This window comes from Psammomys obesus, unplaced genomic scaffold, assembly GCF_907164565.1.
Source record: "Psammomys obesus unplaced genomic scaffold, mPsaObe1.curated_primary_1811, whole genome shotgun sequence".
In the NCBI taxonomy this organism is placed as follows: domain Eukaryota; kingdom Metazoa; phylum Chordata; class Mammalia; order Rodentia; family Muridae; genus Psammomys; species Psammomys obesus.
The window spans coordinates 5,840,598-5,867,371 of NW_026596057.1; the positions used below are offsets into that span (position 1 = coordinate 5,840,598).

Below are 26,774 nucleotides of genomic sequence, written 5' to 3' on the forward strand. Positions count from 1 at the left end.
CTAGAATTGTTTTTCTAGTAAACACAAGGGGTCCATTCTAAAGCAGAGTGACGCCCTGTGGACCAGTCAGGTGTGCTTCTGTGATGGATGGTGAGGGTATTCAGCCCTGCCTCTCGTTAGGTGTCATCCAAACGTCCACTTACACGCCAGCCACGCCGACCAGCCCACGGCTTTTCCCGAGCCCTCCAACTGCAGAGCTGTACATCCAGGCTGCTTTCCACACGGCCTGCCACCGAGCCATTTTCCTCTGCACTGCACGCAGCCTCTGCTGCCAGGATGAGTCACCTTGCAACTCATCCTCTCAGCCCCTCCACTCTGTACTTAAAATACCCTGGGGCTGGCCGAAAAGAACCCTGCTGTGTGTGAGCACGTGTGTGAGTGTGTGAACGTGGGGTTGGCAGCCTGGCCTTCCGCAGCCTCTGCAGAGCCTGGCTGCATTCTGTTTGGCAAGGGGGGCTTAGAGAGCCGGCGGCCCCAGGGAGCTCTCTTTCAGCCCTGGTTCTCTCGAGCAGCCTGCCAGCTTACACTCTTTCCCTCGCAGGCACCTCCATTTTAGTCTCCTTGGTTTTGAGCCGAAGAATCTTGGGAGTCAATGTGCTCTATTCTCTTCTCCCAGCCCAATTTTTGGATAGCCATCTTGCTACAGACAAGAATATCTTGTCCTGCTTTTACCTGCTGGACCCCGTCTCTTCCCTCCCAGGTAAATTCTGCGTCCATTACAACAGCATCTGGCGGTTTTCTGAGTTGGAATCTGTTATCCTCACTTAGATTGATACCTCCACCTCCCCCCGCCCCCTCTTCTGCTGTCGACTCTGTTTAGTGCTTCTCCTCTGTCCACCCACACAGAATATTAACCTTGGGCAGAACCAGTCATAGGCTCCAGAACCATTTCTTTTTCCTAGCCAGCACAGAACGGGGACTGACAATTGTTCTCCTGCGCCTGAACCTTTATACTGAGCTGAATCCTCCCTTCCTCCAGTGAACTTCCACAGGTACCTAGGGAACAGCGCTATTAGTTCCCGATGGTCCACACCCAACCGCACACTGCACCTGCTGGAGGCACTCCCCCCCTGGGGGAGGGGCACAACCACACACACTGCGATTTCAACCTGCTGGTACAGCACCCTTTACAGAAGGGGCCCTGGAACAAAAGCTCAGCCCAGTGCAATCCAAAGGGACATGTGCTTGAGTTATTCATTACTTGACTTAGCTGAGGTCACAGAGCAGGAAGCACATTTGGAAGCAAGGGAAAAGGTGCCATTGAAGAGGGTGAGGAGTTAGTCAGGGTGACCTTCAAGGGCCCAAAGGGAACTCAGAGTCCTGGTCCTGGTTAAGTATCAGAGTAAGGCGGCCAGTCAGAAAGTCATACCAATAGCTTCAAGGTTAGGCAAGGTCACATGGAAGGAATTATAGTTAAGCTAGCTACTTAATAGCTCTTACTATGCACTAGGCACAGCGCTTAACACTTTCCCACATCCTTCTTTTAATCCTGGCTACAATGTATCACTCTAATTTTACAGCCAAGGGAACAGCCCTGCAGAGAACAAGTGACTTGGCCAAGGTGAAGCTGGCCGACCTGGAGGAGGGGGCTGTGAACACATCTCTGTCTTATCTTTCCTGGGGCTGCTTTATGTGGCAAGACGGTGAAATGCACCAGAGAGCTGGTGGGCAGGTGGAGCCTGAGGTGAGCCACTGACAGAAATGGTTCCCCGATCCGATCCGTGGGCTGAGATCATATTCCCGTGGCAACACTAGCTCTGGGTGGGAACAGGGATGATTCTCAGGAAACCAATGTGTCTGTGTGTGTGTCTGTGTGTGTTGTAGTGGCCCTTCAGCCTGACCCATGCAGAACTGGGAACTTACTTGAGAAATCTACCAAAGGAAGATAGTGAAAGGGCAAGGAAGCAAGTTTGTCTCACACTACAGTGGCATAACTAGCAGTTGACACACAAGCTGGCAGGTAAGGTGGGGCACTTCTCCTTTTAAAAGAATGAAGGAAGTTCTGATTTTAAAACTGCCACTATGAACCTGAGTTGCACATACATGTATTAACACATGCTTCCGAGGGATTGAGGTACACAGGCTGTGAGGATGGGTGCCACACCAGCCCTAACTGCCTTACTTTTCTTTCTTCCTCAGATTTGCAATCCTCCTGCCTGTCTCCAGACTGGGATTACAGGTAGAAACCATCAGACTCCTGCCAAACCTCATCCCTCTTGAGGCTTACCTTACACCCTTATTCCTGATGGTTTTCTGTGATTCTGACCATAGGGTTTTTTCCTCCCTCTTACAGTTGGGAGCACTTTAAATATATCTATGATCTATAGAATTTCTATGTATCTATATATCTCCAGTGGTCTGGACTGCTGGAAACGCCTCCATGATGTTTAAGTTCTACTTAGAATCAGGGGCACGGAATCTACAGGTGTAGTTTACCAAGCACCAACTTGGGGCTTTTCCAAAATAAACACCGCAGGGGCAAAGCAGGGGGTGACTTCCTTTCTCAAAGAGCTGCTGTCACCGTTGCCCTTGACACAGTGGGTCAGCAGCCCCTGTGGGCTGGGTGTGGGTTGCTGCTGTCTCCCCTGAATCCTGGGGAGCTTTAGGGTTTCATCAGCCTTGCAAGTGGAGCTCAGGAGACAATGCTCATTCTGCATCCCTTCGATCTTGTCCTTGGGCCTGCAAGGTTGACCTTGAAAAATGGCAAGGTAACTCGGGGAAACCATCTCTGTGTTGGGAAGGTACTTGATAAGAAGCTACCTCTTCCCACCAGCGGCCAGGCCGCTCGGGGTGGGGGGGGGGGGGGGGGGGGGGGGACAGGATATTCTGCAGCCACTGCAGAAGCACCGCCATGTTTTCTGCTGTGTCATCACCCCGAGAGCTGTGTGGGAAGCTGCTCAGGGGCTCGGTGGATAAAAATAAGAGTGGTTTTTTCAGCCACCAAGGATGGAAAAGATGGGAAACAGGTCATGCCCAACACTGCATTCTGTGACATCTTGACACATGAGCCTGGTCTTCCCCAAGTTTCTGTCATTCCAAGAATCCTACAGTAGGGAGTAGGGGTTGCCCCAGTGAGATAGAGCAGTAAGCCAACGAGAAGACCAGCCGCCGGCCTCGGCCAGGAGAGGCTTAGGTGGCTGGGTCACGTGCAGAAATTGTTCCCCGGGGTCTAGACTAGCCGGAGCCACAACCGGTTCCCAGCTGCAGCCCAGGGTGGGTTTGGCAACTGTCCGGCTCGAGGTGGTTCGGGCCGCCCGCAAGGAGCACAGCCCAGGAGTCAGGAACCCAGGCGGCCCGCTGGACTGGCCTGCAAGAAGAGGGCCGGGCCGGAACTGCGACCGCAGGGGCAGGAATGCGAGCGGGCGGCAGGTGCACGAGGGGAGAGGCGGAGCAGAGCTGGGCAGAGTCCCTAGTCCCAGAGTGACCTTCCTCACCTCGCCAGGGCCCAGGGGAGGTGGTCCTGCAGTAAACCCAGGCGGGGGATGAGACCAGACACGAGGGAAGGACCGGAGTCTCCCGGTCTCCCGGAGAGCAACGCAGGTGCAAGTCACGGCACCAGCGACTGGGGGGAAGGAGGGAGGGGAGGTCCGGGCACAGCTCGGAGCGCAGAGGGGGGGCGGGGCAGCGGGAGCGCTACTCACCCGCCCCTAGTCCCTCTCCGCGCCCCCGCCGCCGCGCCAACCCCTCCGACCCAGCCGGCTCCTTTGTGCCGGCCCCGCGCCCACCCCTTCGGGTCTCAGGCCCCGCCTCCTCGGCGCCGGCGATTGGCTGACGGAGCGGCCGGTGGGCGGGGCAGCGGGCGGCGGAGGCGCGGTATATAGTAAAGGTAGGGCGTGCGCCCTCAGCCAATTCCTCGGCTCCCGGCCCGCGCGCTCCTGTGCCGAGCCTGCGCTCCGCTCCCCTCGTCTTTCCCGGTGACTTTCCCCTCCTCGTCCCCGGGCGGTCTCGGCAGAGGTCACAGCCGACCAGAGCTGGTGCCAGCCCCAGCTCGGAGCGGCAGGCGGCGGGCTGCGCCGAGGCCCTCCGGAGAGCGAGCGGAGCGAGCGGCGGGGCAGAGCGGGCGAGCGGTCGCGCGCCCACCGCTAGGTGCGGGGCTCGGAGCCGCCCAGCCCGCGCGCGCCCTCCTCCCTCGTCCCTCCTCCCTCCGCCCCCGCCGCGCCTCCCCCTCCTCCCGCTCTGCCTAGGCTGCTCCGCCGCGCGCGCCTCGCACTCGGAGAGCCGCAGCGGCAGCGGCGCGTCTCGCCTTCGGAGACAGAGCCGGGCCGCGGGGGGACACCGAGCCGCCGCGAAGACGCCAGGGCGCGCGCCGCACTTGCCCTCCCTTGGCCTCGGCCGCCACTGCTGAGCCGCCACCATGGCCCGCGGAAAAGCCAAGGAGGAAGGCAGCTGGAAGAAATTCATCTGGAACTCGGAGAAGAAGGAGTTTCTGGGCAGGACCGGTGGGAGTTGGTGTAAGTACGCGGCTCCGCGGCTCTCGCCGCCAGCGCCTTGGCTTTTCCTAGGAGGCGCATCCCTTGTGCGCGGGCGCTACCGACAGTTCGGTGCCCGAGGGGCCGTCCAGGATGTCGGGGATGGGGTGGTAGACGCTGCTAGGAGCGCGCGAGCCTGGGCTTGGCATCCAGTGATGCCAAATGCAGGGTCCCCAGGATGCGGCTCGAGTCGGGGCTGGAACTGGCTAGGCTGGGGGTTGTGGGCACGGTAAGGGAGCGTCGTCTCCTGAGCCTCCCCTCCTGGTCATGTTCCGGGAGTCTATGTGTGTGCCCTCTCTCTCCATCTCCCAAGCCCTTAGAAGAAAAATGAGATTTGGGGAGCTGTGAGCCGGGCTCGTGAGCTAACCTGTTCAGATGCAGACGATGCTGCGATAGCATCATTCTTCCAGCCTAGAAACGTACCAGGGATGGTGAGGAAGGGGGAGGAGAAAATGGATCCACACTGCGGTACCCTAGGCACGGCCCAGAGATGGCCCAGTGAGCTCCATGTCGTGGTCCGCTTTTAAGCCTTGGCGAGACACATAGCAGCCTGGTGTCTCAAAGATCTGCGTGGTGCAAGTGAAGAAACAGGGTCGCCTTAGAGGGTTCCGTGCAGCCTGTTGCTTCCTCGGCCGGAATCCCCCAGTACCCCATTGAAAAATTAGAGACCGTGTTTATTTTTTACCTCCTTACACCGGAAGGGTGCTAGTTTTTTTTTTTTTTTTAAGGTCATTTTGAAGGGCACAGTTGTAGACAAATACACGGGTCGTGACTGCGGATGGGAGGGAGGGAGGGAACTCCCCTTTGCGGCATCACTGCCCCCCCTCCAGTATCACCAGCCCCTCTGCCTCCGCTCTTGCCTCCTCCCCCTCCCTCCCCTATAGCACCAGCACTGCAGTCGCTAAGGGAACCCTGAAAACTAGCGATGCGGTGTTCCTGTTTGGGAGGGTCTATGGAAATAGACCGGAGAATGAGTCAGGGAATCAGCGCTTGGCTGACATTTTGAAAAGGAAGAAGCTGGGATATATGATTTTTTTCCCCCCTAAAGGAAAAAAAAAATGCAGTTAAGGAGCCTCTCAACCGAAAAAAAATAAATAAATAAAGGGTTAATAATGCATCATTCTTCAAGGTTAGTCAAGGTGAAGCCTCATTCCAGGGCATATCCCCGAGCCATGGGAAAATGTGGTTCTTTAAATTAATGGCTTTTTATTTCACGTTCTCTTTCATTTTATTTGGGGGAGACTGTTCTTACATGGGGGTATGCCCGTAGTATTCCTCTGTTCCTGTAATGTGGATGGGTAGACCTGAAGAAATGTGAGTTGTGTATAGGATTAACAGCCAGGGCCATTTCCTAGCAACTCCTCCTAGCTCAGCCAGGCCTGGGAAGTGCACTGCGGATCGGGCCCTCCTCCCAGGTTGGCTGGGGCTCCTTTCCCTGGTGGTCCGGTCCCTGCAGCAGCACCATAGGACTGAGGAGTAGCATTAACTCTGCAGGTACCTTGTGAAATTTGCCCTCTAGTGTTTTTCCACTTCATAAACGTATTTCTTTCCTCATTCCAATCTCACGCTCCTTCTTTGAATAATATTTGCTTTAGAGGGTAAGGAAGGCAGTATGGAACAGTTTGTTCTTTAAGCCGACATTTTATGGGACAGCCCTTCCATGACAGAAAGGGAGAGAGAAGGAGACCGGTGTGGTCTTGATAATCACATCTAGCAAGGTAGTGATACACACCGACTTAGGAAGCAGCCATTATAACTCATCTTCCATTTTGTGGGTGCTGAGCTAGGAACCCAGTTTGTGTTTTGTGCTAAGAATGCCCGTGCCATGTGAGGAATCGAAGAGCTGCTTCGAGGCAGACGACGAGGCAGCAGCTGCTATCTCTTAGAGAAAGATGTCCCCTTAACAGCTCCGGGCCCAACATAGATGCCCTTGGGACCAGGGCAGGATGCCCTTGGCTCCGTTTTGCTTATAGGTAGATTTTTTCACCAAGATGGACGGCAAGGAGGCTCGAGCCTGTCACCTGCTGGAGAAATCACAACTTACAAATCACTTTGTGCTTTCTACCTTTTAATTAAGTAAATACAGGTGTTGGTGGGTTTTTATATTTGCCATTGGTCTCACAAGCTACTCTAAAAACCTTCTTCGGGGGGACATTTTAACGGATATATAAAAATATATAATATAAAAAATAGATAATAGATATATTTAACTGGAAAACCCCTGATGTACCTTGTTTCTTAAATATAGAAGGAAAAGGAAATTGGTTTTAAGGCGTAAAAAAAAAATGTCTCTTAAGCTTCTACGCCAGCCTCCAAATATCAGGCCTTTGTTTCTGTTTCTCGGTGTCACTGGTAGCCTTGGTCTTGGAGAGACCGTCGCCTAAGCTCACCAGACATGCAGGCTGCTCTCTAACCAAGTGACTTCACTGCAGTCACGAGATTTACTAAGTAAATCTCCAGCATCAGAATGCCTTTCTTGTCTGGGATTCTGTGGGCAGAGTGGGAAGACTGCATATCTCCTTGAGCTTAATCACCGTGCTTGGAAAATGGCTAATTTTCCCATCTATTCGTCTTTTAAATAGAAGCTTCAGTTCTGGGCCGTCTCAGGTTAGGATTAGCTACCTAATCCTAGTCCAGGAAATGAGTCAAAAGGTTGTAGTTGTTAGAGGAGGCAAGTGTGGTTAAGCTAAGAGCACCAAGGGTGACACTGGGAGGGCAGCAGGACAGGAGAGCAGCCAGGAAGCCAGGCTCTCAGGAGCTGACTGGGTTATACCAACTCTGTACCTCTTCAGAGCATTCGCTGGAAAAAATTTCCAGATCCCTTGACGTCACAACCTTGCCATTTGCCTACTGCTGCCTGGATACCAAATGCAGCACTTAACCCTTGTCCTGCCGGGAGGAAGGGCCAGAGCCGAGGCTGTGGTTTTGGATGATGTAGCCTTCTCTCTTTTTCTCATAGTTGCTTTTATATTTGTGTAGGGAGAAGAGGGATGAGGTTCATCATTTTTGTGTGGGCTTTTATGTTTGTTGGTTTGTTTCTGCAGCTCCATAACGTCTTGAAATCTGTATTCCTGACGGGAAAGTTGGGCATTTTTCCATGTAATGAAGAGGGCTGCACATGGTTCATTTCCACAACTTGTGTGTCCACTTCATTCTGGGTTCCCCCTCATCACGCACATATACTCCTTTTCAGTTCACTCTGGCATTTTCCCAGGGACCCTTTAGAACTAACCTGTGGCTGCTTTTGCTGTCATGTTCCTGATAACCTTATATTTTGTTCTCTTGCTTCCACGTTTCCCTTTGAGTTGAGTCGTTTGGCTGGCTCAGGATAGTCAGGCAATTCCTAGTACAGCCTGTTACCATGCTGCTAATCGGAGAGATAATCCTTGTAAGCCAGTAACTGATAGCTTCATCCCAGTCCACCGGCGTCATGTTGGTTTAACGTGGGTTTTTTGCTTGCTTGCTTTTTTTTTTTTTTTAAGTTCATTTGTAGCTATTTCAGCCTGCATTCTGTTAACTGTGAGAAAGAGAAGACATAGGTTACATGGCCAGTAGATGAGGTAAAAATGGCGGCTGTTTGTACCATGGGATTTCCCTTGTATGTTTGATTGGTTCCTGGTGCCCTGTGGTCCAGAAGAAAAAGACAGTGGTTTGTAGATCGAGTGGCTTGACAAGGGGAGCTTCAGAGTGTTTCTGAGTTGGTTGTTCTTAGGCATCTCAGTGTTTGGGGGAACACAGAATGCTGACGTGTGTGAATGCAGCTGCAGTTCTGCACCAGCGATCCCCTTCTCAGGGAAGGAAGTGACTTCCTGTTAGAGCTTTAGCTACAGTTGAGCATTCCCTACCCGTGCCTTCCAAAAAAAAGAGTGTGATTCCCTCTTTCGATTGGTGGGCAAGAAAACAAAACAAAACACTGGAGAAACGGGCTGAAGGGGACCTGGGAGGAAGTGTGGTCGTCTTTGGGAAGGTAAGGCTTTGACTCTAGGCTTGTGACTATATCCCCCCTGTCTGTTCTCCCACAGTTAAGATCCTTCTCTTCTACGTGATATTCTATGGCTGCCTGGCTGGCATCTTCATCGGGACCATCCAAGTGATGCTGCTCACCATCAGCGAGCTGAAGCCCACATACCAGGACCGCGTGGCCCCGCCAGGTAAAACTCAGGGGGTGGCTTCTTCAGCGATAAAAGGGGTTCTGCCTCCAACCGAGAAGACGCCTCCAGAAAGTTCTGTTGTAGAGCTTCAGGCTAAGCCCAGGAAGGAATCAGGAGCACTGACTGCTGCAGCCACGTCTCCTGGCCGCATTGCGGCTGAGCTCCAGGTGGCTGCAGATGTCTGTCTCACACAGCCCCACTGTGTGACTGAGGTCCTGTTGGGGCTTCACTCTCCGGCCTTCACGCTTATTGTCAGCCAGATCATTGTAGGGCCTTTTCAGCTCTAGCACATTTTCACCTGTGAGATGACCATATAACTCAGATAAATCCTTGAGAAAAAAATGACTCCCAAAGAGAGGAGCCGTGTCTTCCGGGAGGGTCATTCCCTCTCCTGTTAGCTGATTTGCAGTTTGACCTTGAACACAGACACCCACCTTGCAGATCTCAGTAGGCCTGTTGTGGTTTTGTGAGCCTTTCTTCCAGTTTAGCTGTCTGTTCTCTCTAAGAACTTCAAGCAAACAAAAGATTCTCATAGGAAGGGCAGTCCTACACAAGGGTTCATTGGTGTGGCTTGGCTGTTGTCCCTGTTGAGTACATACCAATCCTTCACACACCACGGAAGGCCACTGCCCACAAGCCTGGGGCCAAATGACAGGCAGCTGAGTAACAGTAAACACAGGTTTATTGCTCTTTGATTCTTCTACCTGGAGGACAGAACTGGAAGAGTGGGAAGGTGTTGGGTTCTCACATTAAAATGACCTTGAGGTTGCTGCCCCGGGTGGCAATGTGGTCTTTTGTCGGGGTCAAGGGTTTGGTGGTTTGGAAACAGCCATCTGTAGGTGACAGTCTTGGGGTCCTGTGCAGGCCCTGAGCAGTGGCTGTTGCAGATGTGGCTTGCTCTTCTTGTGTTTGAGGAAGACAAAAACTGCAGACTATGAAGGTGGGCAGTAGTGCCTTATGGTGCTAAGTCAACAGTCGTCCAGTGCCGGAAAAAAAAAAAAAAAAACCCAGACTATTTCAGATAAATTTAGGTGGAATGTGAAAAAAGAAAACGTGTAAGTATATCCAGTGACCAGCCTATCTCAGGATCCATGGATGTCACCAGATCTTGTACTAAAAGGTGGGTCTTAGGCAAGGCCAAAGCAGCGTTCTGATAGGCCGAGAAATTTGGCATCTTGAGTGTTTTACACGGGCCTCTGTGGTCATACGGCATGCCTTTCCTGTCCTCTTCTGCCAGAATACCTCAGCTGGTAGTCATAGTGATTAAATTTGTGCAGAGCTCTTAGTTTTTTTGTTTTGCCACTAAGTTGTTCTTTAGCCATGACACGTTTTTATAATAACTTAAACTTGAAGCAAAGAAGACCACACAGTCATTCTTTATTAAAAAAACAAACAAACAAAAAAAAAAAACTATAAACTTTGGAGAAATAAGTAATTTATTTTGTTTCTGGTTTTTTGAGACAGAGTTTCCCTGTGTAGCCTTGGCTGTCCTAGAACTTGCTTTGTAGACCAGGCTGGCCTCAAACTCAGATCCACCTGCTTGTGCCTCCCAAGTGCTGAAATTAAAGGTGTGCACCACCATGCCTGGAGAAATAGGTAATAAAGTTAAATTAAAAAAAAAAAAAATTCCAGGTACTTTTCTGAAAAGAAATTTCACTTTGAAAAAAAAAAATTAGCCGAAGTTCCCGATACTCAGTGAGGATTTGCAGCTGACCTTGCCCTGACTGTCCAAGGCGCTCCCACCCCTCCCCCACCCCACTCCTCTCTTCTTCCCAGCCCTTCCTATTAGCACCTATATTTAGTGTACTCACAGCAGTTGGACTGACCTGACTAACCCTCACTTCTCCAGAGGGATGTGAGTGGCTCATCTTGGAAATATGCATTCCTGTCCTTCGGTCTGAGTCACAGGCAAAGTTTTCAGGCCTTCCTGGCCATCTCTTGCTCCTTCATCTCAGCCGTTCCTGTCTCTCTCTGTCCTTAGCTTTCACTTTAGCGGCAGAGTCAGCATCTCCCTGTTCTAACCCGGAGGGTTTTTCTCTGCCCCTCCTGACACTTTTTAGAAAATGATGGTAACTTTGAATCAGGTCAGTAGAGCACTCTCCGGCAAGAAATACGGCTCCTGGACGGTCCTGAGTGCGCTGTACCCCTGAGGGGCCCTAGTGGGAACCCCTGTTGGTATTTCTCAGAACAGGTGTTTACAGTACCTATTTGGAGAGGTAGTAATGATTCCTTAACTCAGCAGACCGAATAAATGTGTGGGAAGTGTATTCTGATCAGCTTTAGGCTTCCACTTAAGGTCCCCAAGCCTCCATTGTTGTCTTGGGTAAAGACGGGAGTTCCAGGTAAGTGTGTGAGACGATAGGTAGCGCTTAAAGATACAACCGCTCACAGTGTATTGTTGTCTGACCTTGGGGCACAAGGACAGTTGGCTCTGGAGTGCTCTTTACACACAGAAACACCTTGTAAGGAGATCTCTTCCAAATAGTGGGTGCGTGGGTGGTGGGGGAGATAGAGCGGCAGCAGCCCTGACCTGCCATCCGTCACTGTGAAGGTTGTGTAACGGATAAGCTGATAGGCCAGATGGGAGAGTCCCTGACAGCTGAGGGAGAAAAACTACAAAATGGAAGGGGGCCTTAAGGACAGAGCGGTCACATGGATTCTGGACTCTGAGCTGTGGGTGTTGTTCCTTGCAAGATCGCCCGGCTCTGGTTGTTAGAACTAACCCGCTCACTCCACCCAGAAAGCAGTCCTGGGGGAGGTGTTGACACCTACTGCTCAAAACTGACCGCTTCTAGCTTCCTTTGCGTTAATGGATGTATGAAATCGGTCTCCAAAGGCCAAAGTTTAAGACACGGGTTTGTGAAATCTCACCAGCCTAAGAAGGAAGAGCAGGGACTTTGGAGTTGAACCCAGCCCTCCACCCCATCACCGCCAAACACACCAAACCTCGTTTCTCGTGTATCCAGCAGGAGGAATATCCTGTGACAGACAGGAGATACATGCAGAACATTAGTAGTTAGGTAAAGCAGACAGAGTGCACGCTGGCGGCTGCTCACAGCGGCCTCCAGCATTTATGTTGCGCCCTGCACTGAAGCAGAGGAGAGGGAGCTTTGGATGATGGGCCGGGAAGTGCTGCACGCTTTCCGTTCACGGTGTCAGTCCACCCTTAGCGTGCCCTGAGCAGTGTTTGAGCATCAGTGGATTCGAAGAGCTTGTTCACGAGGAGCGGAGCTTCCGGTGAACCTAGAAGGCGGCTACCTCTCCTTTTAGCGTACCTACCCCTCCACGTAGAGTCCGCGTTCTCGTCCAGAGGAGAATCTCCTGTAGGGTGGGCAGCCATTACATCCTCTTAGCTGGATCTGGGAGAGACGTTGCCATTCCCTCTGCTGCAGAAGGTCAAGCGCAGCACATGCGCACGCGCGCTCGAGCACGCACACCAGGCCTTTCTCGCCTTGTTGCCCGCTGAGTGGGGTAAAGTCTCTTCCCTGGGTTGCCGCCCATCCCCCACCCCAGGTTATCCTAGCAACTGTGCAGTGAACTGAAGGTTACTGTGTGTCATTCCCTCAGTCCACAGAGTTCCCACCTGGCCTGCTTCCTGGAGCAAAGGTAGGAATGTGTTCTCTGCTCTTCCTCTTAAAGTTGTGGGAGGTTCTTTGTTTTACTCTTAAAGTGAGCGCAGAACTCCTTTCGCAAGGGTAAGGTTCTTGGCCCCCGAGTAACCAGAATTGAGGCAGGAAGGTGTGTGTATGTGGGTGAGCATAAGCAGACCACGAGGCGCGATCAGCCGTTTGAGTTTCTCCTTGCGTGTGGAACAGATAAGCTGACTCCCGAGGGCAGAGCCATCGGAGTGTCCCTGTGTGCTTCAGACCCCCAAGAAGTCACCCTGCAGTGATGATTGGCTGGCCCTCTCCACTTCCAGAGGTAGGAGGAGGAACGCTTCCGCGATCTGTAGGAGCTGTGACTTCAGAGCATTGGGGGAGTTTTCTGCCATTTCCTGTCCGGCTCAGTAGATTTGTGAGCTAGCTGACACGTCCGGGTCCGACTTCTGCTCACTCTATCCCCTCCACACACACCTTGGCTCCTGCCAACCAGAGGAGACAGCCCTGTTCCCCACCGGCGTCTCGTTAAAGGGCTTAATGAGTAAGAGCTCAGGCCGCCCGAACCCTTGCCCACGGACTTTATTCTAAGGTTTTGTAGGTATGCAGGAAGCCCGGTGACTAACATGTTTTTGGAAAGCCAGGAGTAGTGTCTGAGAGGCAGGGGGGCTGCCACGCGTTTCAGGTCAGCCCAGAACTCCAGAAAAGTGGGTGTTGCTTACTTGAAGATGAACAAGCAGAGCCAGGATTGCTGCCTAGGGGAGCTAACAAAGTAATGGAAACGGTCATGGGGGTGGGGCAGGGAGCTAGATCTGTCAGTGTCCTCCCAGACTTGTGCCAGTCACACATGGGAGCTCTGCCCTGTGAGCGTTGGGAAGACTGTCAGTCTCACGGCTTCATTTCTGCTGATGGATGTAGAACCAGAGAGGGTAGGACTGCCGGGTGACCATTGCTAGAACTCCCCACCTGACCAGACTCCAGGGAGGCTTGGACCATGAAGAGCATCCCACGATGGATTACCCAGTAGCTTCTGACCAGGAACGCACCCCACCTCGTTCAGGGATAGGCCCCTAGAGGACTAAGGTGTCAGATTTCAGGGTGTTAGTCACTCAGCAAATGCTGCGTTTTGAAGTTGGACAAGTCAAGTATACACTTGTTCTTTGTTTGACCTTTGGCAAAAAAAAAAAAAAAAAAAAAAAAAGTGAAATGCCTCGAACTTGACTATTGTGTCCTCGTTCTAAAGAAGTGGTACCGTCCTTGTTTGGGGAATAAACACAGTCATGAGCTAGCCAAAACGTCACACCCGGCATCCTGTGAAATTGTACATCTAAAAATATAAAATCCACACTATTACTAAAGTAGTTCCACTGTGGCTTCTGAGCAGACTCCTGGTGTGGAATTCTTAGGTGGTGAGAAACCTGCAGAGTTTGTGGCATTCAGCTTAGCCTGGGCACAGGTTTGTAGCCAGCACGCCCAAGGCTGGTTAACCCAAGTGGGCTGTGGAAACTAGTGCTCCTCCAGGACTCCTCAGCGGGAGCAGGTTTGAGGTGTTGGTTGGATGTGTAGGCTATAGGTGGAACCATCGCCTCTCGGCAGGCCACTTACTCCTGGCTAACCAGCCTCCAGCCATACGCTAGCCCTGAGGCCGAAGGTAAGTGGAAGGGACCCGGCTCCCAGAATTCTGTTAGGTAAGCTGATACTAACCCCACAGATAAGATAATAAATAAAAGTGACGCACCTTTGGCTGTTCAGATTGTCATTTAAAGGGAGGTACTCACCCAGACGTGTCACTGTGTAGCTTGTGTGCATGTATGAGCCATTCCCACTCAAGTTACTTTATAACTGGAAAGTGCTTTCAACCTGGAATGCATAGGAGACATGAATGGCTCCGTGGTAGGCTCTCTTAGCTTCCTGTGCCCTTGGAGGTTTCTGTGGAAGATGATACCTGTTTAAGAGTATTTGGCTGTGAGTCATCAGATGTATCAAGTGACAGGGCCAGGCAGCCCTGCTTTGGGATTCACTGGAGAACCTGCTGCAAGGTTAAAATGGCTGTATTCGCCTTTAAATTCGTGCTCTGGGAGCAGACTGAGAGGTCACAGACTTGCTACATGATAAACCTAACTAGAAACAAAACGCTGGCTAATGAAAAGCCCCTTTCTTTTTTTTTCCTCTTGTTCATGCCCTCTGCTGTGAACATTCACTACAGCCTGAAGTGGGGGTGTCTGCCTCCTTCCTCAGGAGGTGGTTTTGGAAAGGGCAAATGTGAAGTTAGAGGTTTCTGGTTTTTGTTGCTGTTTTGTTTTGTTTTCTGTGTAGCCGTGACTGTCCCGGAACTTGCTCTGGCTGGCCTCAAACTCAAAGAGATCTGCCTGCTTCTGCCTCCAAAGTGCTGGGATTTAAGGCGTGCGTTTTCACCACTTGGTAGTCAAAGGTTTTGTTTTCATACTCTTAATGTAAAATTGAACCTAAATGACAACATTATTCAAATTATTGTTTCAGTCCTCTTAGGTGACTTTGCTAGGTAACAGCGTGACTAGTTTGGCTGGTGCTGGCAGAGCAAGTCTGTATTGAGCTTCACCTCTTTAATGGACGTGTAAGCTTTGAAAACCAAGAAGCAGAAACCTCGATCTGCTTCTGTCCCAAGGTGTGAAACCATAGCCAGAGCTTGGGTGCTCTCTGCTCTTTGGCCTCTGAGAACTACCACTGTAGGCAGAGCTTCCCCTTGTTCAGTTTTTACTAACAGCTTTAGGAGTGGAGAAGCCAGAAGCCAAAAAAATCCTTTCTAGGTGCACCAGCTGGCAAGAAGCACCAATTAGCAAGGTGGGGGTGGGGAGAATGCGTGGGGGAGCTATGGGGCAGAAGTCAGTGTGATTCTGATGTTGGATCTCATCATTTATTTGCCTTGACTAGAGAAGGATGATACTGATTGCACATCATCACTCTTGTTGGGTCATGGTGCCACCACCGGTAACAATAGCATCCCTTTTCACAGGTCCAATGGCCAGGAGTTTTGCTAATAAGTAAGGTTGGTGTACAGAGTTGGGTGAAAAACATGCTAACAGCAACTGAGTTGCAGGAACTTGTGTGGGAGCATGGAACACGTCACTCCTTGTCTCTTAGTGGAAACCTTGTCTTGGAATGGCGAGAGGATGAAAAGGACGCTGTAATCCCATGTTCCTTTTCTCTGTTGACATCACAGAAATGGCACCTTGAGTGGCCCCTGAAAGAGAATACAGAGAGACAGCTGGAAATTGAGAGGCAGCGGGGAATGCCAGCCGAAGCCAGGACAGAAGGGACAGTGACGTGGGTGAACTTGCTTTGCGATCTGGGTCCTACCTTGCTTATTTTCAGTGTGACCTCAGGTCACTTTAGTCATTGCAGCTTGTCTGTGACCCCGAGGCTCACAGTGAACTCTGTCGCTTTTCTAGCAGCTTGGTTTTTGTTGTGTCACCTGCTCCGCTGGAGACCACAGCTGGCAGTGCTCTTACCCACCACACTGGTGGCCCTTCGTCAGCTGGCTGCAGTTTCTTTTCTTCCAGCTTCCCTCCTTTCCGACAGGTGGGGAGGGCTGCTTCTCACATTTGATCCCTTCAATTTCTTCACTCTTTAGGGCCCCTCCACCCTCCTCCTGGGCCTGGAAAGACAAGTAACCCTGAGCACAGAGCTCTGCTCTTTGTCCATTTCTGCCTGACAAATTCACAGGCATTTGTTCTTGTCTCTTAGGCATGACTGCCCCTCAAGACTCCACTTGCTCTGGATCCCACCCTATTCTCCTCACTTTTTATTTTCTAGTATTGGGTCTGTGCCCTTTATTCCCCCAGGGCAAAGCACATCACCTTGGCTTAAATGCCTTATTTCCAACTCAGACTAGGAATGGCCCTCTAGCTGCCTGCCCCATTTTAGCCCTGGTTTCCTTGTCCAGTGATAGCTTCTGCACTTGTCCTCCATTGCTTGTCTTTGCAAAGGTCAGTGGCTTTCACTGCATTGCTTCATAGCATAGCGCTGTGGGTAAGTCACAGTGCCAGATTCCAACTTAATGCAGAAAAGATTTTCTACAATATATTCAGATTGTTTTAGACATGAAAACAAACTCATGAGTCAGGTGTGGTGATACACGCCTTTAATCTGAGCACTCGGGAGGCAGAGGCAAATGTATCTCTTTGAGTTTAAGGCCAGTCTGGTCTACAAAGGAATTCCAGGACAGTCAAGGCTGAAGACTGAGTTAATTCTGCAACAGTATTCCTTTTCACCTGTTGACAGCTTTTCTCCTGTGTTCTTTAGGCTATGCATTAGCCTTTTCCAGAATTTTGTTTTGTTTTGTTTTTTTACATTAAAACATGTGTGACTGTTTTCTGAGGTGCATGTGTGTGTGCCATGGTATACTCCTGTGGAAGTCAGAGGATAACTCTGTGGAGTCCGTTTTCTCCTTCCATCTTTATGCGGGCCCCAGGGAACCAACTCAGGGCAGCAGGCTTGAACAGCAAGTGCTCTCCCTACTGGGCAATCTCCCTGGCCCCTCCAGAAGATTCAGTTGTTTGTTTGGTTTGAGACAAAGTCTCACCGTGTAGCTCTGGCTGGCCTAGAACGTGTTGCAGTCTGGCCTAGAATTTACAGAGATCCATGAGGGTTGGAACCAAAGGCCCATGCAGCCATGCTGCACAAGAAGATGCTTGTCATCACTCCTGACATGCTCATCCTCTACATAGCTCTCACTTCATGGTCTTCATCTCCGTCCCTTCCGCCATCCCCATGCATGGCTGCTTACAGAGCCCCTTCAGTTTGGCCAGCCCCACCGAACCATTGTTGAAGCTCAGAGCAATCCTAACTCACTAGAAAAAAACAACAGCCATTTACTCCCACCTTCCGAAGCCTGTTCTCAGGCGCCACAAATGGTGCTGCTGAATAATTAATCGTGCTAGTTATGCTTCCTCTTTAATTATGCCACCGCCTGCATCGACGTCCCCACTCTTGACTTCTTCTAATCCTCCGCACAGCCATTCTAAACCAAGGGTGCTTCGGGCTTAGTGGTGATGCCCAGGTAGGTCTGGAACGGAGCCTATGAGGCTGCCTGTTTAACCAGCCCTCCTGGAGTGTGGTGTGGGTGCCACCACCTGCCAGGAGGTGACAGAAGGCGGTCAGGTGTAGCTCCGGACCAGCAGGCCCCTGATATAGGGCCAGTCTAGGTATCAAGATGAGAGTGAGGCTGCCAGATGTCACAACAGAATACCAGATACCTGGGTACATTGCGGTTTGTTACACTGTATGTGTGTGTGGACACGTGCGTGCGTGCCTACTAAAGAACTGTCCCATGTTCATTTGAAACTAGAATGTACTTGGCTATCTTTTATCTGGCTGTCTTGGGGTGGAATGTCATTGGGGTTTCCTCTCCAGCTCACTGGCCTGGATATAGTGCTATTGTCCAAGTGCCCATTTAGGAAACACTAAGCAGAGAAAGCAAACTCATGTCACCGTATCTTGAATCTCCCTTTGAGAGGTACTGGCATGATCAGACATTTGAATTAGCAACTGTATTCGTGTGTGTGTGTGTGTATCTTGAACTCCCCCACTAGAAGCTAAAAAAAAAAAAAAAATCTATCCTAGGTTACAAGAGCCAAAAGACTTGTCTCTGTAGAGCAGTCTTGAGGTTAGAGAGATTGGGATTTTCATGATTCGTTGACATGATAGGGGCTGGCCTCTGTTCCAAGCCTCCATGCTACCACCAAATGGAAACCCTTGCCTGTACACCTGCCACAAATGGTGCTGCTGAATAATTAATTGTGCTAGTTATGCTTCCACTTTAACTATGCCACCGCCTGCGTCCACGTCCCCACTCTTGACTTCTATCCTCCGCGCAGCCAGTGCAGTTTTAGAAACGTGTGCACGTGAAGGTACTAGAAAACCACAACCTGTGGGGAACTGCACACCTGGGTTGAAATTCTGGTTCTACAGCTTTCTCTGCAACCTTGGTCAGAACATTCTGCCTTTTATTGCCAAACGGTATTCTCATTCATAAAACAGGCTAATGCCTACTAATAAGTGTTGGCCAGGAAATTGGATATTTGATATTACATCATCATTACATCTAGATATCTTATCTAAATGCTACCAGATTGAATTTATAAGGGAAGTGGGATTTAACCCGTTCTGTGAGCCAGTTTCAAGGTGGGGGGGGGCCATGTTTGAGCAGGGAAAGCCTGCTTTTGCAGTCTCTCTGAGTTGCCTTCCCACTAATAACTTTGTCTTTCTGATTCTCCCTGGTGTAGGACTGACACAGATTCCTCAGATCCAAAAGACTGAAATTTCATTTCGTCCTAATGACCCCAAGACCTACGAGGCCTATGTGCTAAACATCATCAGGTTCCTGGAAAAGTACAAAGATTCAGCCCAGAAGGATGACATGATTTTCGAGGACTGTGGCAGTAAGTGACTCACTGTAGATGCCCATGATCATAATAGCAGACAAATTGCCATTTTTGCTTCACTGAATAGTTTAAAGGCAATGACACTGAATTTTTGTTAGAACTTAACATGAGGTTTTCACCTTATTTACAATAATTTAAAAGGCGCAAGTGATTAGCAAGGTGAAATAATGTTTGAAGGGGAAATAGTTTAATAAAATATATATTATGATAAGAATAGTCATAAATAATATGTATCAAATATACAGTAAAATACATGCATTGTTTTCCCACAGCATGACTTAAATGCTGCATTCATTTCATTTTTCCCTGGCTTTTTAGATAAATCGTGAACAACATTTTCCAGTTGAGTAAGTGCTTGCAGTAAGAGGAGAATGTACAGCTTCCAAAGACAAAACTGACAATTCCCTTCCTCTCCTTGACCATTTAGCCTCTGATTAGAGGCATAGCTCCAGAACATTCTGAACCAGACCCTTCCAACTCAAAACCTTACTGACAGTCTTTTAATTTATGTTTAATTTATGTTCTCGTTACAATGTCACTGTTTCTGAGCACAGCCATGTGGACCTGTGAGCAGGCTACTGCAGTGTGGCCTAGTTCCCTTCCTCCCTCAGTGACTAAGCAATTCATTAGACCAGTGGTGCTAAACCTGTGGGTCGTGACCCCTTGTGGTTGAACAACCCTTCACAGGGTCACCTAAGACCACTGGAAAACAAAGGTATTTGCATTATGATTCCCAGCAGTAGCACAATTACAGCTACGAAGTGGTAATGAGAATAGTTTTATGGTTGGGGGCCTCTCCACGGTGTGAAGGACTGTATGAAATGGTCACAGCGTTGGGAGGGTTGAACCGCAGCATTAGAACACGAGACTAGCAAAGCCTGAGCATGTGCTGAGCATAAAGCACAGATGTTGAGCACCATAGTGCCTTTGCTAATACATTTAACTTTTGCAGACAGCCTGTTGGAAGTCCATGGCTGATGTAGACCATGCGTAACCCTGCCTTCAGTGGGGAATTATAAAGAAGAAAAAGTTCTTTCCCTTCTCAACAGTGCCGAGCTAATGACTAGTGCACTTTGTGAATGTGCTTGTGCTTTTAGATATGCCCAGCGAACCCAAGGAGCGGGGAGACTTCAATCACGAACGAGGAGAGCGAAAGGTGTGCAGGTTCAAGCTTGACTGGCTGGGGAACTGCTCCGGACTCAACGACGAAACTTATGGCTACAAAGATGGGAAACCCTGCATCATCATCAAGCTCAATCGAGTCCTGGGATTCAAACCTAAGGCAAGTGGTGTTTTTCCAGGACAGGTGCATTGTGGGGCTTAACTAATAAGAGAAGACAGGTTACTTTTGCAGTGCAGTCAGTCAGTAGTGTAATACTAAAGGCTTTCTCCTGGGTCAGAGCCTGAAAGCTGCACACGGAGTGCCACAGCCAAAGTTTGCTGTGAGGCCTTGTGTTGTTTTGAGGCAGGCTCTCATGTAGCCTAGGTTTAACCTCAGTCACTTTGTTGCCAAGGTTGACCTTATGATCCCCGCCCTCCCCCCCTCCTCCTCAGTGATGAGGTATCAAAGTTATTTTTAGAAAACTGTGTTTGCTGCTCTCTTAACCCAGCTGTCATACAAATAATTGATACTCTATTATATTATTTTAACAAGCTTCACAGCACAAGAACTGAGCAGTTACTATCTATTCTTAACCCTCTAATCTAATCTAATTTAATCTAATCTAATTTTAACCCTGGTTTCCTCCCAGGGTATATCCCAGAGGTACTGGCACTTTGTAGCTTTTCTGCTTCAGCTCCTTCTTTTGATCTCATGGACCTCTCCTACTCAGTCCCCTCAATCCCCTACTTCTTCCTACTCAGTCTCCTACTTAATTTCTCAATCCCCTACTTCTCTTCTAACTCCTTCTCCCTTGGATGGCAGGAAGTCCAGCCCTATTTTCTCCCCTGCTTAGGGATTGGCTGTAAGCTGCTTTATTGGCATACCACAGGACAGTTGTGCAGCAGTCTTTACACAACACTGAGACAGGAGATTCTCAGAGCAAGGAGTGCAACCAGATATGGGGGTAGAGAAATCATTTCAATTATGCAATAACCTTAGGCCTACAGTGAGACTCCAGTGTGCTCCCAGCTCCAGTGATCCTGTTCTCAGTACTCAGCCTTGTGTCTAGATACAAAGTCATTTCCACACAGGAGGATCTAGGCTGTGCGCTGTGATTACAGGCTGCTTTTGAAAGGAGCAACAGGAGTAATTCAGAAATGCTGTTGGTTAATTTGAAAACAAGGTTTCATTGTAAAACCCCAGAAATAACACCATCTCTGTTGAACTCTGATAATCATGCAGTTTCTCATGAGTGAACGTTACTTGATCACTAAAATCAGCAAGTTGCCACTGTTCCCCATTTTTGTGAAAAATTCTTCAGAAGGGCAAAAGTTATTGGTAGGTCTCATCTTTTCTAAATGGTTATTTCTCAGATAATGAATGAGACATGCTGACCTTCCTTAGCCATGGCTTCTGCCTGCAGGTTCCCCTAAAGATGACATGAACACTGCCCAATATTAGTGTATATATTTTAATTCCGAGGGGAATTAATTGACTGAAGTACCTTGAGTTACCTGGACAAACCTCTTCTGAAACCTGGCTTGCCTTCACTTTCTACTGCATATTAATTTGTCCATAATCTTTGCTACCCAAAAGGAAAGCAATGGAGAGAGACTTTTCTTTTTCTTTTTTTGAGATAGTGTCTTCTATGTAGCCGTGGCTGTCCTGTCGAGTGCCACCAAGCCCAGCAGGAAAAGTTACCCTAAAGAATGTATCAGAGCTCCCTTTCGCTACCAGACACAAGGACCAGTGGTGGGTGGATGGCTGGTTGTCTGACTGGCTGTCTGCTTGTCTTGATGGATCACTTGCCAATGTTGGTTAGCTTTTTTTAATCTCCCCCCATAGACAAGTGTGTATCGGGGAGTTCCGTGGTTAGCGCTGCCACTCCGTGCTTGCGTTCGACATTCACATGGCTAGGGTAGCCTAGCAATAGGAGGAAGTGGTGTGATGTTTCTGCAGGGAGACTGGAGCCAGTTTCTGCCCTCTGGGTTGTTTGCTTTTAATACTCATCACACTCTTTTTAGCGGCACCTGTTTCACAGAGGTGGGGCCTGGCCTGAGTCGTGTCTCCCCGCTTCTGGATGCCCTGTCTCTGAGGGATGCTGACTCTTCCAGTTAATCCATTGCTTCTTCTCATTTGTGTCTCCCATCCAGATCCCCAGCTAATTTGTCAGTGGGATTAATTTTTTATTAGAGACTGCAGTACTCCCATCATTCAGTTGATGTGCCTGGTTCCTTATTTCTGGCAACTTCTTTGATCAATAAGTGTTTTCTCTTCTAAGTTTTCAAGGCAGAAATATCGGTAGCAGAAACCTCCCAAAAGAGTCAAGTCTTGACCCTCATTTTTCTCACGTACCCCAACAAGTAATGGCAAAATATGAATTCCTTACTGGCGTGTATATCTGTTGGCACAGCTGTTCATAAGACCGTGAGCTATGTCTTATGTCCAGGCTCAGATGTGATGCTAACGTGAGTAAGCGAATGGCTGCCTTCCAGCAATGCATACTCATCAGCCTTCTCTGGGGGTGGATGAGCTAGGGATGTAGGAGGAGGGCTCTGTGTTTTGCTGTAACAGTCGCTTTCAGACCGAACCCTGAGTCTCACCCAGTGACAGTACTCCATCACAGAGGCAATGCTACCATTACCTGCTCTAGGGGTTGGGCTAACATCACAAAATTGGAAAGAAACAGTCCTTTGGTGGGAGGGTGTCAGTGTGTGCCCTTTCTCACCCCAGGTTTAGAGGAGGGTGGAGGCATCTTTGAGGACTTCATTTGTTGAGGAGAAGCACAGCGTATTATCCATGGCTCACACCAAAAGTCCAACTCTTTTGAACTAGAGGTGCTACTCGGCCCTCCATGCAATGACTGCCATCTTAGCCGTCACTCAGTTCTCTTTGCGTTGTCCTTTGAGTCAGGCCTATAGTAGGTTAGTGCTAGGCTGTTTCACGGCTCATTTGTAGGGATGATTTGTAACAAATCAAACAGAATTTTCTCAAATTGATGAGGTGAGTCACTCATTCGCTTTGCTAATGTTTTATTATTTCAGCAGCTTATTGTCAACAATATGCATTTGTTTGGGCTACAAATTAGTTTTATTTTTCAGAAAAAAAAAACAAAAAACATATTTTGACCAATGTGGGTTTCGCTTTTAGCCCCCCAAGAATGAGTCCTTGGACACTTACCCTGCAATGAAGTATAATCCAAACGTCCTACCTGTTCAGTGTACTGGCAAGGTAGGAGTGCATTCGGGACTACGGAGGGTGGGCGGGAAAGTGGGCAGGGTGGGAGCAGTAGCTGAGACTCCGCAAGTTAGGGGGACAGTTTTAAGGCAAGAGAGTGCTTTCAGGTGTTAGGCTCAAGAGAGGAGTCAGAGCTACATGGTTAAAGGGATAGAGTAGTAACAGTAAAACCGAGTTTGTTTACTGGCACAAGAAACTCGTATATCTGAATGTTGTAATCTAATGGGATGTGGGCTTATGGACCTGAGAGGTGAGCTAGCCCACAGCATGTGCTAAAATTTGGAGCCAACTTTCTTTTCTCCCCTTTAATGAATGCCAAAAATTAGTGCTGTGGTAGCAAGCCAAGAGATAGATGTCAGAAATCAGGGGCAAGTATGAAAACCTTTGGAGAGAACGTCACTGGCGACAGTGTCCGTATAGACACAGGATCCACCAGGGCGATCCACGGCCTCTCACTGTTGGGGGCCGAGTCAGCTTAGGAAATGCTCGCTCACCCTTTGCCTCAGTGTCTCCATTTGCGGTGGAAACAGTCCCCTTCTGTGAACGTTTCTGCTCTGGGCTAGACCGAAGCTACCTCCTTGCTGTGGTGTTACCCACCCGTGTCACCCAGGGCTTGCTAGGCTTAGCTTCCGAGAGGCTGGAGACGGCATGCCGCAGGGCAGCTTGTTTTCCTCTGTCGCAGACTACACTGGGGTTGAGACGAGGCCTCTTTGAGACGAGGTCCATGACGTTTGCGTTCCGTTAGAATTAAATCATGTTTCCTCTTGGTTTCCAGCGAGATGAGGACAAGGAGAAGGTCGGGAACATAGAATACTTTGGAATGGGCGGCTTCTACGGCTTTCCTCTGCAGTATTACCCCTACTACGGCAAGCTCCTGCAGCCCAAATACCTGCAGCCCCTGCTGGCTGTACAGTTCACCAACCTCACCTTGGACACTGAAATCCGCGTCGAGTGTAAGGCCTATGGTGAGAACATTGGGTACAGTGAGAAAGACCGCTTTCAGGGACGCTTTGATGTAAAGATTGACATTAAGAGCTGATCACAAGCACAAATCTTTCCCACTAGCCATTTAATAAGTTAAAAAAGATACACAAACCTACTAGTCTTGAACAAACTGTCATACGTATGGGACCTACACTTAATCTCTATGCTTTACACTAGCTTCTGCATTTAATAGGTTAGAATGTAAATTTAAAGTGTAGCAATAGCAACAAAAATATTTATTCTACTGTAAATGACAAAAGAAAAATAAAAATTGAGCCTTGGGACGTGCCCATTTTTACTGTAATTAGATTCCGTAACTGACTTGTAGTGAGCAGTGTTCCGGCCCCAGTATTGCCGCCTCGTCCATTCTATTTAGTGTACAGTACTATAGGTGCGCACTCTGGTCATTTTTCAAGCCATGTTTTATCATATCTGTTTTCTACTTTACGTGAGCAAGGTTTGCTGTCCAAGGTGTAAATATTCAATGGGAATAAAACTGGCATGGTACTTTTTCCTTTTCTTTCTTATTTTTTTGGCTCTGAAATTTCAAAGGTAATGGCCCATCAATGAGCATTTTTTAACACACTCCATAGTCTTTTTTTTTTTTTTTTTTTCCTGTGGTATCAGATCTTTTTTTTCCCCTTTATTTCCTGGGGCTGGGGGGTGGGCTGTCATGGGGGAACTGCCCTTTAAATTTTAAGTGACACTACAGAAAAACACAAAAAGGTGATGGGTTGTGTTGTGCTCCGTGCTGAATGCTGTCTCGCCATCTCTGCCCGTGTCCTCCAGTGTGTTCTGAAGCTGTGTCTGAGATCTGGATCTGCCCATCGCTTTGGCTAGTGATGGGGCTAGTTAATTTGCTTTGTACATTTTCTTTTCCTTCTTTCCTTTCTCTGGAGGCATCGTGCTGGTGCTGTGTCTTTATGAATGTTTTAACCATTTTCATGGTGGAAGAATTTTATATTTATGCAGTTGTACAATTTTATTTTTTTCTGCAAGAAAAAGTGTAATGTATGAAATAAACCAAAGTCACTTGTTTGAAAATAAAATCTTTATTTTGAACTTTATAAAAAGCAATGCAGTACCCCATAGACTGGTGTTAAATGTTGTCCTCAGTGCAAATCCATGTTCTAACATATGTAATAATTGCCAGGAGTACAGTGCTCTTGTTGATCTTGTGTCAGTCAGGTTAAAACAACGGACAATAAAAGAATGAACACACTCTTCATGTGTGTGACTCACTTGTCTCAGCGTCTCAGTCTGTGTCGTCTTTACTCTCTGTACTGCTAATTATCCAAGATCTTGAAGAAATACTGGACCTGAAAGGCAAGCACAGGCAGTCATTAGCTTCGTGCAAGTCTGGGCTCTCCGACGTGCCGAGAGCCTGATCAGGATGCAAACCTCTCCCTAAGAGATGACAACAGTTATTTAACAAGCTGCAGAGTCAGGAAGGCTGAAGCTGGGCTGTGGCAGTGTTTTACAGTGCTGTCCACTCAGTGTGGGACACAGGAAGTCTTAACTCCTGTGACAATACCACAGCTCAATGGAGTGTGTTCACTCAGTGTATGTGTATTAATGTCTCTAGCAGTTAAGTTTAAAAAGCTTTGCATGTTGCTCAGGGTTTAGCCTCAGTACTTATTTAACCGTATTAAAAATCAGTGTGAGAAAAGACAACAAATTTACACTTTCTGGTCAATTTTTTGCTATGATGGAGTTGAGGATGTCGTATTGCCAACATGGGGACATACAAACTGAAATGATGGTGACATGAATCTGGAAACCTTTCCAAAGGCCTATGTAATCACAGCTCACCAAACACTCGTCACAGAGTTAGTTCCCACCTATTGATCCACACTAACAATCCCCATTTTTCCCAGGTGTGGCAGAACTCACGAGCCACAGCATAAGGGAGGCCTTGTCTTCCCGTTCCTATGCGCAGCAGTGAATTACGTGATGACAGATTGATACCAGAGGAACAGTTACTCCACTGAACAGAAAGTAACAAGGCAACTTTTTTTCAACGACCCAGGTACCTGACTTCACAGGTTTTAGGAATTTTCTTCAGTTACTGAGGAACTAACAAATTCCATAAATGCTATCCCCAGTAGAAAGCGCATTTTTCAAAAAATCAGCCATACATTTATGGGAACGGAGAGTGTCCCTCCTGTGAATAAGATGGTGTATTTTGTTGAACCAGCTCATTTGGGGAAGGCAGGGTGTCACAGTGTAGGCTCGGTTGTGCTGGAGTTCAATGTGTAGTCTGCCGTGAACTCGCAGATAGCTGTCGGCCTCCACCTGTGCTGGGATTAGTGTCCCACAGGCCTCGACTTCAGGCTGTGACTGAGTCATGTGTGTGATGTTTGAATAAGCGTGGAGTGGGGGCTGTAGGTCTCAAAAAGGAACTTTTTTAACCTGGAGGACAATTTACAGCTTGGAAGCTTTTCGAAGGTCAAAACCTTGGTGAGACAAACCTGCCATTTTCACAGATCCTGTGCCCCCAATGCTCCTGAACTACTGCACATGCACACAATTCTCTATGCCTTCAAGATTCTCTCCAAACCTTGTTTCCCATAACCTCTCCAGGCTGTGCCAGTGCATCCCTACCCAGCACCCTCAACACTGTGCCAGCTAGGAGTCTTGCCAGTGTAGTTTGCATTCTCTGACTTAAAAGATAATTGACTGCCGACAACACACCTACTTTGTACTTCCGGCTAGAATTGGGTTAAGCCTACAAAGCTCGAGCCACTCTGCAGCACCACACTGAAATTAAGTGCTTGCATACTCACGGCATTCAAACTTTCATATATTCACTG

General features: G+C 48.8%; 2 protein-coding genes and 1 long non-coding RNA gene across 4 annotated transcripts in view; 2 read left to right on the plus strand and 1 right to left on the minus strand.

Moving 5' to 3' along the window:
- The first annotated feature begins 1,424 nt into the window (after positions 1-1,424).
- Positions 1,425-2,446, plus strand: LOC129689224 (uncharacterized). Its single transcript, XR_008722082.1, has 3 exons — positions 1,425-1,684; positions 1,825-1,960; positions 2,140-2,446. It is a non-coding gene; the product is annotated as an uncharacterized LOC129689224 (long non-coding RNA).
- Positions 2,447-3,840: 1,394 nt separating this feature from the next.
- On the plus strand, positions 3,841-25,185 carry Atp1b1 (ATPase Na+/K+ transporting subunit beta 1). Its single transcript, XM_055624609.1, has 6 exons — positions 3,841-4,451; positions 8,492-8,620; positions 18,480-18,635; positions 19,736-19,920; positions 22,891-22,971; positions 23,753-25,185. The coding sequence occupies exons 1-6, from the start codon at positions 4,355-4,357 to the stop codon at positions 24,014-24,016; spliced, it is 912 nt and encodes a 303-aa protein (XP_055480584.1). The 5' UTR covers positions 3,841-4,354; the 3' UTR covers positions 24,017-25,185.
- The window catches only part of Nme7 (NME/NM23 family member 7), a 120,388-nt gene continuing 118,442 nt past the window's right edge, over positions 24,829-26,774 (minus strand). For both annotated transcript variants that reach the window (XM_055624608.1, XM_055624607.1), the window contains one exon: positions 24,829-25,280. In XM_055624608.1, the coding sequence (XP_055480583.1) occupies positions 25,248-25,280 (33 nt within the window). In that variant the 3' untranslated portion in view covers positions 24,829-25,247. The remainder of the gene's footprint in view (positions 25,281-26,774) is intronic.

Coding starts and splice junctions, on each gene's coding strand:
- Atp1b1 (XM_055624609.1), top strand. CDS start 4,355: ATGGCCCGCGGAAAAGCCAAGGAGGAAGGCAGCTGGAAGAAATTCATC. Junction 4,452..8,491: donor CAGGACCGGTGGGAGTTGGT/GTAAGTACGCGG, acceptor GTTCTCCCACAG/TTAAGATCCTTCTCTTCTAC. Junction 8,621..18,479: donor GGACCGCGTGGCCCCGCCAG/GTAAAACTCAGG, acceptor TCCCTGGTGTAG/GACTGACACAGATTCCTCAG.